We start from the raw sequence: 14,603 nt of genomic DNA on the forward strand, positions 1-14,603 counted from the left end.
TTTTTAAAATTTTAAATATTACAAATATTTTTATGTTTATTAGAAATGTATATTAATGTAACATATTTACTATTCGTCGAGAACTTATAAAATAAAATATTAAAAAACATTAACTCATCATTTTCAAAGTAGATTAAATAAGTAATTTAAATATATACATTTAATTTATGAATAATTTTAAACAATAATGTAAACAGAATCCCAAATGTATTAACATTTTTATGTTTATTTATTATTAAAATTTTAAGTTATGAGTTGAAATTATTTTAACATTTTAATACAAGTTTAAAAATCTTATACTTTTTTATTAAATCGTTATGCAATTTTAAAGTAATAAAATAATGAATTAATAATTTTATATACCATTTAACACTAAAACACATTTAATTTAATCTGTTAACTGATAAGGCATTTTAACCCACAATCTTAGATCTTTTTGATATCTGCATAAAAATAATTAATAGTGCTTTTCTCACTCTTTTTTTTTATAGTTTTACTAGTTTGCTCCTAATTGGTGAAATAAGCTGGAAAAATATAGAAACCCAAAAAAGATACAATTTAAACAATAGAGACAAAAATTATGCATTAATGAACAAACTCTTTGTGCATAATGTTCTTACACATTTACTTGCAGGTGTGTGTGTGTGTGTGTATGTATATATATTTTTTTTTCACAAAAAACAAAGGTTACAGGAAAGTTATATTTAGGTTCGGATTTTACACACATAAAACCATAGAAATTCACAGTTATAATTATGTCAAAAATTCTAACTCTAACTTGTGCCCTGATATAACTCAAGCCACCGCCATGTACAATTTTCTGATCAATAATTTTATAACAAATGTTGCAGTGATATTATCAATTATGTCATAGAAGATGTCATGACTGACGTAATATGTGGTTTAATTAACAGTGCATAGCAAGGGCGCGAGTTATAGTTACCTTAGGGCACAAGTTATAGTTTCTTGACATAACTATAACTGCTGAATTTCTATGGTTTTATATGTGTAAAATCTGAACCTAACTAGAACGTCCCTGAAACCTTTGTTTTTTGTGAATTTCTACAGTTTTTACATTCTTCATGCTATTTCCTAACTATAACGTCCCAGTAACCTGTTTTTTTGGTGAATTTCTAGTTTTTTTTAACATAAAGTAATATTTTATTACCATATGCTAATCATGCAGCAAACCCCATGCTGCGCACGGCCAGGCCCTGTGGCCAACACCTCAAAGGCAGCCAACCCGCGGGCCACCTACCCGCCCCACTTTAGGCCCTGGGTACACCATACCCCGGGGCCTGGCAAAATATTTCAGGGGAGGGGGGCACGTGCGTGAGTGGCTGTGTGGATCTTTGAGTGGGTGTGTGATTGGCTTTGCAGGTCTGTGAGTGGGCGTATGAGTGAGTGGCTATATGGGTGTGAGTGGGTGTGTAAATAGTTGTGCGGGTGTGTTGGTTTGTGAGTGGCTGTATGGATGTGTGAGTGGTTGTGTGGGTGTGTGAGGGGCTGTATGGGTGTGTGAGTGGTTGTGTGGGTCTGTGAGTGGGTGTGTAAGTGGCTGTATGTGGGGTTTGGGTAGGTGTGTAAATGGGTGTGTGAATGGGTCTGTGACTGGCTGTATAAGTGTGTATGTGGATGTGCGTGAGTATCTTGTGTGGGTTTGTGAGTGGCTGTATGGTTGTGTGAATGGGTGTATGAGTGGTTTTCTGGGTCTCTGAGTGGTTGTATGACTGGTAGTATGACTGGCTGCATGGCTATGTGAGTGGGTGTATGTTTATTTTATTTGGAGTCTGGATACGCTGTGGATTCACACGGGGTCCGTGCAGAGTGCTGCGGTGGAAACGAGGATTCTTGCACGTTCAAAAATAACATTTTCCACAAAACTTTCCATCTTTTTGACTAGTTTGTACATGGAAAGTTTCGGGATAGTCTGACAAGCAGGGGCCGAGAAAAAGGGAGGTCCCAAAACGCGTTTTTTCCATTCATTTTTTAATAAGAACTTTAGATACAGCCCCAGCCCAAACCGCTGATCGGATTTACATCAAATCTGACAGAAACCTAGATCTTGGATCCAGAAAGAGTGCTTTGTGCTGTGGTGCAAATCCGTTCAACAGTTTTGGAAAAAATTAGACTTAAAAAATGTGTATATATTACACGGTGGAGGATCTGCTGAGCCGACAGGTCTCCTGCTGAGATCTGACTGGCTCCCACCAACACAACCAGGAAGTGGTGTCAGCCATTTTAGGACTGGGGACTCAATCCTGAGTCCTAAAAATAAATATGGGGCAGGGTAGGGATACCCTGACCCCCTAGGCCTAGAGGTCGGTCCCAGAGGGACCCGGCCTAGGGCCAAAAACATTTTTAGTAAAACCATTTACTTCAAATTAGCAGAGGATCCACAGAAAAACAATTTTAAAAACCAAGCGCGGGCTCCTGCACTTGTTTTATTAATACCCCCAGGTTGGACCAGGCCCAAGAGAGCAACAGATGGGGTTTTTTGGGGGTGAGGGAGGCACATGCTCTCCCTCCCTGCGGCTAATAAGGCCCCAGGAACTCCATCCCCCGGCCAGCCATTTTAATAAATGGGAGTGGGCACGTGGCCCTCTCCACAAGCCTAAAAAGGCTCTAGAGACCCAATCTCCAGGGGTTGAGTCTTTACATATAGGGAGGGGGCGTGCAGCTCCTCTCCTGGAGCCTACTTAGGCCCCTGGGAACCCATTCCCCGGAGCCAATATGTATAAAAAAGGGGAAGGGGGCCGGGTGGCCCAACTCTCTGAACCTTTAATAACCCTGGGGAGCCAACCCCCGGTACACAACAGTTTCCCCGTCTACACCTGCAGGTAACATGTGATTGCTCAAGTCTGGCAAGAGCATTTTTAAATCTCCCGCCAAAGGGAATAAACATAAAATCTGCTCTCAGAAGGAGGGAGCTTTGAAAATGCTGCCACTGGCTGGGAGCAGACTTGAGTTCTATTTCCCTGCCTGCACTGATGCTGATGAATAAAAGGTGCTGGACCCTGAAGGACGGGTGCCCCCGTAGCAGAAAACAGCCGGGGGTGCGAAGCTGCGTGCCTCCCTCCCACTTTAGAATATTTCCAGGCCACAGGAGATGGGGTGCTCGAGGCTGAAATTAGCCTGGGGAGGAGGGCTGTGTGTCCCCCTCCTCTATAAATATAGTCATGAGCCCAGAGGATGGGTCCCGGGCCGAAAACAGCCCAGGGATGGAGGCCATGTAGCCCCCTCCCCTAAATAAAATGCACTGGGCCCCCGGGTATGGGTCCCTGGGACCATAATCGGCCCAGAGAGGGGGACACGTGCCCCCCTCCCCGACAAATTGTCCCAAACACCAAGGATAGGGTCCACAGGGCTGAATTTGGCGCAGGGAGGCGGGCTGCATGCCACCCTCCCCATTAAATATAGTGCCAGGCCTGGGGAATGGGGTCCCCAGGGCCAAATGTGCCCTTGTGGGGTTGGGGGCCTGAGTTGGCTCCCTTAAGGGGATTGGCCACAGGTCCTGGCCAATCCTCTGCTGCGCACGGCCAAACGGCGTGCACGGCATGGAGTTGGGTGCTTGCAGGGGTTGGCGGCCTGCAGGAAGGGAAATAGCGGAATGCGTCGCTTCCAGCAACCGAGAGCATTTCACGGATCTCACTAGCTGGCCCGGGAGGGGGGCGCGAGGTCGCCCTCCCAGTTTTAATGTTAATTTGGCCCCAGTGGGGTCCATCTGGGACCCCCAAGAGGCGTAGGGGGTCAGTGTATTCCTACTCTGCCCCCTTCTTTTTTTAAAAGTTTTTTGTGGGACTTGGCAACACTTCCTGGTTTGGTGTTGGCAGACAATCAGATTTGAGCATGGGGACTGTCAGATCCTCAGAGGATCTGCATTCCTATATTTACAAATTTGGATTTTCGTTAATATTTCCAAAACTACTGAACGGATTAACACCCCCCTTTCTCAAACATTCTGCAGAGGACCTCCTGGCATACTACTGGTTGGGGGATGAAGTCCCCTTGGCTGTTGAGGGTCATTGTGACCAAGAAACTCTATTGTTGTGACAAATGAGTCCCTTGCTGTAAGCGGAGCATTCTGCTGTTTCACTGCCCGCAGTCAAGCGAGCAGGAAAACAGACAAATTGCTTTCACATACAGAGGACTGCATGTTTAGCAGCTCCATGTGTATGAAAGCAATGCCGGCTCCCGCAGGAGGCGGGGACCTGTATGGGACCGGGGAAGCCTTGAGGCTTCCCGCACGGTCCCGGGGAAGAGCGTAAAGAGGCTATATAAAGGTCAGAAACGATCAGGAAGAGGCAGAATAAAGGTGAGAAACTAGCAGAAAGAGAGAGAGTAAAGGTCAGCAAAGAGCAGAGAGAGGCTAAATAAAGGTCAGAAACAAGCAGAAAAGGGCAGAATATAACTTCTCATACCCCACTTATAAACCCACACAACCAGTCAAATACCCATTCATAGACCCATGAAGTACTCACACAACCACTCACTCATCCATAGAGCCACTTAGATACCCACACACTCATACAGGCACTCACACAACCACTAACTCGCCCATAAAGCTGCTCATACAACCAGTCACTTAACCATACACTCACAGTCACACACCCACTTATTCACCTATACATCCACCCACACATCTACTCACTCACCCAAACAGCCTCTCAATGCAGGCATTCACTCACCCCTACCAGCACACACACACTCACTTACACAACCATTTACATACCCATTCACACATCCATACAAGAACTCACATCCTCTCACTCACCCAACCATTCATTCACTTCAGGCACTTACTTTACAATACAGCCACTCACACACGTGATCTCTTAGTGGAAATGGAAAATCTTGACATTGCGATAGCCATTGGGAAATTTATGCAGGGGGTTTATAAATTTCTAAACTGAGTAGAGACCCATGAAAAGGCCAAAGTTTTTTAACTCTTATGAATTTTAGTTTTAATTGTGTAAATGCAGTTTTATGATAGTAGAATTTTTATACTAAATGGAATGAATTTGTGTTATGACGATTTTAGATGATAAAATATGTATTGTGGTTTATAGATCAATTGGTCTAAATAAACTTTATTTTTGACTTGACACTCACACACCAACTCACTTAGCCAAACAGCCACTCAATCACCCATACAGCCTCTTACACAGCCAGTCACTCACTGATACAGTCATTCAGACACAACACTTGTGTTGGGAATGAAGCGTTTACATATTAGAGATAGCTGAACTGTTAATTTACAGAGGGTGCAGAGTCCTGTGGATCTCAATAGATCCACAATTTTTTTTAAACTTGGTTCTGATCAGCCACGGAAGCTGGATGCCATGAGCTGGCCACAACATCAGAGGGAAATGTTGCTGCTGTCATTAAAAGACGTGGAGACATGGTCCCCACATCCTGAAAGTTAATGAAAATGGCACAAAATGGGGCAGGGTGAAAACACCCTGACCCCCAAGCTCATGCAGCCGAAAGGGCGTTGAGGACAGGCCGAGGAAGAACTGACAATCATGTCAGTCAGCATGACGTCGGACCGCCCTCCCCCTTCACAGAGTCTGAAGGGGGTGAGCGGTCCGGCATCATGTTGACTGACATGATTGTCAGACCGTCACCAGGGGCATGCAGCAGCACAATGCACAAGTGCGCATGACTGGGGAAGGTAGGCAAATTTTTCCGCCGTGCCCAGTCATGCGCACTTGTGTCTTCTGTGGCTGGCACATGCCCATTAGGAGAGTGAGGGTTGAGCAAAGGCTCAAACCTCGGTCTCCTAATGGGCAGGCCGGCGGAGAGGAACCCTGCTCTATGTGAATGCTGGCACTGCTGGCAGTGCCAGGATTGGCTGAGAGGGGGTTGCCACTCACTTACCAGCAGTGATGCGGCTGTTCCTGAATGTAGGCGCCAACCAGTGGAGTGGACCCAAGGCGGCGCGGACCTGGTCAGGTAGGTAGGATTTAAAATTTATTTTAAACCTCCCCCCTGCTTCACCCCACCCGTGACACCTCCCCCCGCGACCTCCCCTCCCCGCAACCCCCCCGCGACACCCCCTTCCCCACGAGCCGCGACTGCATTTTAGTCGCATGGGGGTCGAAATGCTGAGCAGAGATTGGCCTCTATTCCACCACCACCATGCGATTTTCATAGTTAAATGTTCGTCTGTGCGGTGTGCTCATAAACTCACTGCGCTGTGTCAACAACCAGGAGTTCAGCTTTTTATGTTTTTAAACTCGTCTTCCATCTGATTTAAAGTTTATCAAAAAGCTATGTTAACGTTTTGTACTGAAGTATGTTCACGGCGTCACAAACCACTCACAGCAAAAGGCTGCTTGGTGAATAAATGAATGAATGCATACAGGGAACTTTTGACCAGATAAGGGGGACCAGGCCACCGGGAAACGTCTTCTTGCCGAGGATCGCACAATTCAGTTAAGCGAGGAAAACATGATTAAAAATCCATCATTTGCACCCAGGAGCATTTGGATGGGAGGGGAGGACAGAGCAGGGTCACAGCAAACTTCCAAGACCTAGAATAGGTGGCTAGGGGCCTGCCAGCTCAGGAGCTCTAGACACTTCCAGCTAGTGGCAGGAGACATGTCCGTCCCAACAAACACAAATTATTTCACAAAAAAAGGAATTCATGTCTCAGGCCCTGTCCTTTTACAATCTGAAAACATTAACACATCGTCACTATTTTACTCCAAGATAATATGCAGCAGCTCCTTTTGATCATACACTGGTAGCTGAGATCGTGGAGCAAACTGCTTTGCAGGTAGAAATTAAACCATGATCCTGTGGGGGGTAAAAAGGAGGAAGCCAATGATTTTAAGTGAAATTTGACAAAGCGGAGTCGTCCAGGACAAAGAGCCATTGGCACTGAAACAAGAGAAGAGCAGACCTGTACATGATCTGCAAATGCACACCCCCCCACCCAGCTGCCCTCCTCCCAAAGCCGCCATTGTGAAATGGATTCGCATAGCACTGCAGCCCGGGGATAACGGAGGCACCAAGGCAGAGAATCTGCTGAGCCGTGGCAAAGAGGCGCACTTGAAAAGAAGCGGGCTTCGAGAACAGGCTCCGGCGCTGCTCTGTGAATTATGAGCAGAGGCTAATGTTAGCTGCACCGGGTCTATTTTCATTCATCAAAACAGAAGGCTGGGATGCAGATGATCGCCGGGTTCAGAACATAGGAGGGCACCAAGAGGCACAAACAGCATTCTTTCGCAAGGTGAACGGGCATTGGGGCACCGGGGTGAGGGGCTTGTTTTAACCCTGAACTTTAGCACTTGGAAAAGTTAGAACTAAACTTCAAGGAATGCATTCTGTACCCCAAAGAATGGCAGGAATTTGTTAAGTGAGCCATGGTGGTGATAGGAAAAGGAGAAACCCAAACAGAATTCAGGTTACAAAATCAGGCTGGAGTGTATTCTCTGTGAACAGATGTGTTGCAATTGGAATTAGATGTGTTTGTTGCCTGAACACCGTGAGAGCAAAAAACTACAAAGTGGACCCAGAATTGTTTACTACTGATCCTAATTTCTTACGTGGGTAGTTTCTGAGGGACACGCCATACACTGACAGTGACAGCAGTGTTCTATGTCGTTGACAGGTTCACATCTTCCTCGTGAGCGCATGCTGGTGCGTGGCGACGATGACACGCTCAGTCCACGAGTTTACCGTCAAAGGCCTCCTGGGCCAAGATGTCTCTCTCGACAGGTACGGGGCGTCGTGCCCCCGAACCCCCCTTAGGTTGTTTGGGCTCGCTCGCTATGCTCGCTCGCTACAGTGCAGTATGCCAAACATTTTATGCCTCACAAGGTACAAAGCACTAGATACGCGTCAGAAGATGAATGATCAAAGCCATAACAGAAAACATGTAAATCAACATAGCAACCTTATAGCCCATCAAAGAGAGGAGGAGGGAACTAAGAGACTCATTCCATTTTTTGAGCACTCCTTAACCTTTTCTTATGGAATGAGTCTCTTAGTTCCCTCCTCCTCTCTTTGATGGGCTATAAGGTTGCTATGTTGATTTACATGTTTTCCGTTATGGCTTTGATCATTCATCTTCTGACGCGTATCTAGTGCTTTGTACCTTGTACTTTTTGCAACAGCTTCACCTCTGGGAGAATTTTTCTCTATTTTTCTCAATTTTGCTCAATTCTCAATGGTTGGACGCATGCTCACCTATATATATGTTATTTTATTTAAAATACGCATATATATTTATATATGCTTTATGTTTGTTTTTTTCTCCCTTGTCTCTGCACATTATTCCTATTTTTAAATGTTATCTTTCATAACCCTATATCCTTTTTCTCTTGACCGATGGCAAACCTTTGTGACAATTGAGATAATAAATATAGGCCCCATTTTTTATCCCTATATGCCATTTAGACGTAGCATAAATTTCAGCTATACTCTGTAGAAGAAATGCATATTTTGTAATTGTTTATTTGTTATTTGATTCTAACATTTTGTGGGCAATTGAACTTGTACATATATACATATGTATTTATATATAATTTTTTTGTTCTTAGGCGTGTTTGTCCCACCTCACATGCCCTCCCTCGCCCTGATGAAGGTGTAGCCCCCGTTGGGTCGTGACACCGAAACGCGCGTTGGCGTTTTTAAGCCCACCGGGCTCCTGAAATTGTATTCACTGGCGTTCTTAAGCCTACTGGGCTGCTGAAATTCTATCCAGGGAATTTGAAAAGCAGAATTTTCATCCAATCACCTATTGTTTTTATTTGTGTATTGATGTGATTTGATGTATGATGTTGTTGCTGAATGTTTAGTAGTATGATTGTGTTGTCTTGAGGGAGTTGTGTGGGACTGTTACCAGTTTCATTCTTATGAATTTGTAATGTTTTCAATATCCGTATTTGTCTTCTGCCGTTAATCAATACATCAAAAGGGGAGAAAAAAAATTTTTGTATCTATATATGTATAAAAAAAATAAAAAATGATTTAATAAACCTAGTGACATCCTTTCTGAGTTGCCGATTGTCCTGGTTTGCCTATTGGTTGTGAGTATTAATTGTTTGGACCCTGCACCGGGCCGTGTTCCATTATCAATTTGTTGGCTGGTAATTTCCTTCTATTTAGGTTTCTTGTAGTTCCCCTGTTTTACCTGCCTTATCCTATTCCAGGGGTCCCCCTTCTTATTGGTTCTGATATCTTCAGGTCTAGTTCGCGCTATATAAAACTCTATAAAAAAATGTGTCTTTGGCTGCGCGTACACATCTTGGAGCCCCTGCATGAAGATGTGCTAGCTTTGGGAATACAGTAGGTCTAACCTCTGGTACGCTTGCTGCTCGGGGAAACAGATGTTCCACGTCTTTTCTCCATGTCCTGGTTGAGTGTGAAGCACATCTCTTCATTTTCATTAGACTTTAATGTATAGACTGTGGTGGCAATAAGAGGACCTATAAGTAAAAAGAAAACAGAGGTTTATCTTCTCTCACAGAAATCCTGCGTTACATGTTGGGTGGCAAATTGGAAACTCACCACAGTTAATTTGGTGAAGTAGCAGAAACACCGGGAGCCTGATCCACAAAGGCTCAATAAGTTTACACTTTTCGGTATTCACAAACTGCACATATGTAGTAACTTACACTTTTGAAGAAAAGTACACTCTTGTAGTAAGTCCAGCACTACACATGACCAACCACTGGTACTGCAACACCCTCCCATCGAAAATAATGGAGGTAGGGACTTAAGATAAAACCCCATGGGAAATAAAGTTAAGTTAAATTAAATTATTTTAAACAGTTCAAATATAAATAAACATAGATCTATGTCACAAAATATATGAAAATAGTGCATAGTTATTATGTTATGTTAATAACAATTATTGTTACATTATTTTTAAATGAAAGTTACTGCTATTAAATATTTTTATTTAATAATAAAAATGTACTTTTTAAAATATTTTTGTCAATATCACGGTTGAATGAAACAACAAAGAAAGGAATGAATACAGATATAGAACTAGTGAAAGCACCTTATAAAGTAGGACATGTTTAAGCTAAGGAAATGCAGCGAGCGTTATCCAAAGAGAGCGGGATAGTGAAATGCATATGAAGTCAGCACACCTGCAATCATACTAAGGGGCAATGAAAAAGCAAGGTGATGGGAAGGGATCAAGGCTGTCATGAGGCGCTGCCCAATTCAAAATATGCATACAATAAGACCACAGTATTCATAAATCCCATTCCTTTCACCATTCCCAGCGTAAGAAGAAATACTGACTTGATCATGTTACTGGAAAATGTGACTCAGCTCTGCAGTATGGTTTAGGACTTACCTGCCCAAGTCCATCTACACAATCAAAACCTGAATATCTCACCACAAAGACGGCGTAGGAATTCTCCTAATTGTCCCTCTGGCTTCTTTTCAGGTGCATTTAGAAGCTTTTTCAAATGTTTCGGAAGCTTTATCTTCAAATAAAGTCCTGACATCCCTGCTTCACATGTTTCAGAAGCTGTATCTCCAAATAAAGTCCTGTCATCCCTGCTTCACATGTTTCAGAAGCTAAATCTCCACATAAAGTCCTGACATCCCTGCTTCACATGTTTCAGAAGTAGTATCTCTAAATAAAGTACAGGCATCCCTGCTTCACATGTTTCAGAAGATGTATCTCCAAATAAAGACCTGTGTCGGGTTCTCGGCGATTGCCGTTTCCCGACATCCCACGAAGCACGCACAACATTGCCGGGATCCTCACTTCCGGCTGGAAGCTGAGCCCCGGTCTAGTTCTTCTCCTGCCACAGGCTGGTCCTGGAAGCACTTCCGGGGTAAACGCCTTATCTCCGCGTTTCCCGCCGGCTCTGTGCTTTGAATTCCAGTTCCGAGGCTTCAGCGACGGAGGAGTGTTTCTGTCCGCTACCAACACGAAGGTACTTACGGTGTTGGGGGTTCCCGCGCAGGAGCGCTCTCGTTCTGGCACCATTGCTGAAGTGCTACAGCTGTAGCATTTCGATCGGCAAAGAAGCAGCGCAGCAGCGTTGTTGAACTTGTTTCTGTGGGTGAGCAGCGCAGGAGCGCCTTACTCACATTTCTTTGTTTTGTTAGCAGCGCAGGAGTTCTTGACTGTGTATTCGGAGAGCGGCGCAGGAGCGCTTTACGTGCTATTTGATACACCGCGCAGGAGCGCTTTGTTTGTTTGTTTTGATATACCGCGCAGGAGCGCTTTGTTTGTTTATTTTGGGACTACCGCGCAGGAGCGCTTTACTTGTTTACTTTGGGGGAGCCGCGCAGGAGCGCTTTACTTGTTTACTTTGGGGGAGCCGTGCAGGAGCGCTATTATTTGGTTACAGTTAGGGCTTCTGCTGAATCACCTTTAGTAGGAGAGTCTCGCTGGATTCCGGAAACAGAAGCACTGGTGAGTCCCGGCAAGAGAACAGTTGTGTGTGTTTTAGGGATAGTCTGGAATAGCCTGGGGTTAGGTTACCAATCCTGTTATTGTTTGTTTTCCAGCTACCCCGGGATACCCTGCACGCTCCATTCCCATACCACCGCCCTACGTCCTTAATCGGCTCCCATCCTTGTGTCCATCTCATCCCTGTTGAGTTTCCTATCCAAGGGGGGTCAGGTTGGTACACGGACGGGCGCTCTTGTCGTCTCTGCGGAATTACTTCACAAGCAAAGGTAAGTCTTGTGGGGTACCTGACAGAATTCAAAGCCCACGTTTACTATTCCACCCAGACGACATGGGCGACCCGGAAGTCACCTTGCAGGACATAGCAGTCATGTTGGCTGCCATGCAAGCCGAGAACCTTAGTCTACGCCATGATGTAACGTCCATCCAGAGTCACATGGCATCCGGGGTTTCCAGTCCTTGGGGCACTACCCCTAGTTCCAGAGTCATACAAGAAGGGCTGTTGAGGCCGCCTACCTTCACCTTTGGGGGGGCCCCCGCAGCTCCCACTCAGAGCTCCGCCATTCAAGTCGTAACACCTCATCAGGTACAACTGGCACCACCGGAACGCTTCTACGGCGATAGTACCAAGTATGGGATATTCCTCCATCAATGTCACCTACATTTCATGGCCAGAAATACGGCTTTTCCTGATGATGCCTCCAAGGTCGCCTACATCTTATCATACATGGGAGGTGACGCCGCTCAGTGGTCCATTTCGTTTGTAGAAAACGACGATCCCATGCTCCACCACTTGCCGACGTTCACAGAAGCCATGCGGCGGATGTTCGCTCGCCACACCTTTGTGCAGGCCGCAGATAACGAGTTGCTTGGCTTAAAACAAGGCAACCAAGATCTCCTGCATTACATCACCCGTTTCAGCCGGCTGGTCATCGAGGCTAATTGGCCAGAGGACAAGAAGGTGTCAGTCTTCTATCGAGGATTACGTGATGACCTGAAGGACCTCATCGCACAGTTACCCGACCCGCCTGAGGAAATAGGTCCTTTCATCGACTTGGTGGTGAAGATGAATTTTCGTCTCCAGGAAAGAAAGACCGAGAAAGGGAAGGGCAGTGAAAACCGGTTCTTATCCTTTGGAGAAAAAAGCGTTGAGAAAACAAAGGACGAAGCTTCCCCCCAGGGTGAAGCGTCAGAACCCATGCAGATCGGGGGCATACGAGGGCCGTTGACCGCTCACGAGCGAGAAAAGAGAAGGAAGCAGAACCAATGTCTGTATTGTGGGAAAAGCGGACACTTCGTCAGGGAGTGTCCAGTGAAACCCTCTAAATCAAGGGGCAGACGGCCGTTTGCGTTGCCCATCACAAAAGGCGATCAGATGGGAAACGAGACAACCCAGTAGACAAGGGGATCCGTCCTCTGGGTTCTTCGTATCACACTTCAGTGATCCCCGCAGTATTCGATGGCAGTCATCATGTAGGCATCGAAGTCTCCTTACAGAATCAGGCAGGCAGAACCTGGTTGGTAACCGCCATGCTGGATTCCGGTGCGACAGGCAGCTTCATTGACACCGGTTATTCGAGTGCCTTGGGTATACAAACCGTGGCAAAAGAACAACCCGAAGCAGTCAAGGCTGTTGATGGAACGGACTTGACCTCTGGCCCAATCCGACATCAAACCGAAAAGATGTCCATGCTTCTTGCCAACCAACATGCTGAGTCCATCAGTTTTGATGTTATCGACGCTCCGCAATTCAAGGTTATATTGGGGTTGCCGTGGTTGGTGAAGCACAATCCCCGAATCGATTGGGCGGCCAGAATAATTCACCTGGATTCGGAATACTGCTGTGAGACCTGTTATACGAGGGACAATCGTCTGGGGGCTCGCTCGGTGCAGGCGAGATCACTACCCGTTGATGGCATGGGGTCGGTTTCCCACACAACCATACCAGAGGAATATCAGGATCTGGCAGAGGTGTTCGATAAAAAAGGAGCCAACACCCTGCCACCACACCGGTCGTTTGACTGCCGCATAGATTTAATCCCTGGCTCCACGTTGCCATGCAGCAGAATTTATTCTCTCACAGAAAAGGAGAACATCCACCTTCGATCCTATTTGGATGAGTACCTGGATAACGGGTTTATTCGCCATTCCAGGTCTCCGGTTTCCTCTCCTCTTTTCTTCGTGTCGAAGAAGGAAGGTGATCTGAGGACCTGCATTGACTTTCGGGCGATGAACGCCATCACGGTGAGAAACCGGTACCCCCTGCCTTTGATCACCAATCTACTGGATCAAGTAAAAGACGCCTCCATTTATACCAAACTCGACCTGCGGGGTGCCTACCATCTAGTAAGAGTCCGGAAGGGGGACGAATGGAAGACCGCGTTCCGGACGAAGTTCGGTCTCTTCGAATACCAGGTTATGCCTTTCGGACTCTGTAACGCCCCCGCAGCTTTCCAGTACTTCATCGACGAGGTATTGAGGGACTTTATAGATGTCTTCTGTATCGTCTATATAGACGATATCCTGATTTATTCCCGTAACATCGCTGAACACGTGCAGCATGTGCGTTCTGTCCTCCAACAGCTAGGAAGACATCGTTTGTACGTCAAACTGGAGAAGAGCGTCTTTCATGTCACCTCTGTGGAGTTCCTGGGACACATCATAACACCTGAAGGTATCCACATGGACAACAAAAAGGTAGAAGCCATCTTGTCTTGGCCTTCTCCGGAATCCGTAAAAGGGGTTCAGCGGTTCCTAGGCTTTGCCAACTACTACCGCAGGTTCATCACCGGTTTCTCCGCACTGGTAGCTCCCATAACACGCTTGTTGCGAAAAGGTGTGCCATTCGGGTGGGAGCAGAACGCTGAGAGGGCCTTCCAAGAACTAAAAAGACGTTTCACCATAGCCCCCGTGCTGGTGCATCCGGACACGGAGCAACCTTTCATCGTGGAAGCAGACGCCTCGAAGGACGCTATAGGAGGGGTGTTGTCCCAACGAAGCACCGACACAGGACAACTACATCCGGTAGCTTTTTATTCCAAAAAATTACAACCAGCGGAACGCAACTACACTGTGTCTGACCGGGAGCTGCTAGCCATCAAAACGGCGTTCGAGGAATGGCGCCACTTCTTGAAGGACGCCAAACACATAGTGACCATCTACACCGACCATCGGAACCTCCAGTTCCTGCGTTCAGCCCGTGCCCTCACAG

General features: G+C 46.0%; 1 protein-coding gene across 1 annotated transcript in view; it reads right to left on the minus strand.

Annotated features, from left to right (window-relative positions):
• The window catches only part of LOC146813475 (uncharacterized), a 267,150-nt gene that overhangs the window by 227,872 nt on the left and 24,675 nt on the right, over window positions 1-14,603 (minus strand). The window contains 1 exon segment of the mRNA XM_085615433.1: window positions 9,309-9,437. Coding sequence (XP_085471559.1) covers window positions 9,309-9,437 — 129 coding nt within the window.

This window comes from Triturus cristatus, chromosome 7, assembly GCF_964204655.1.
Source record: "Triturus cristatus chromosome 7, aTriCri1.1, whole genome shotgun sequence".
Taxonomy (NCBI): Eukaryota; Metazoa; Chordata; class Amphibia; order Caudata; family Salamandridae; genus Triturus; species Triturus cristatus.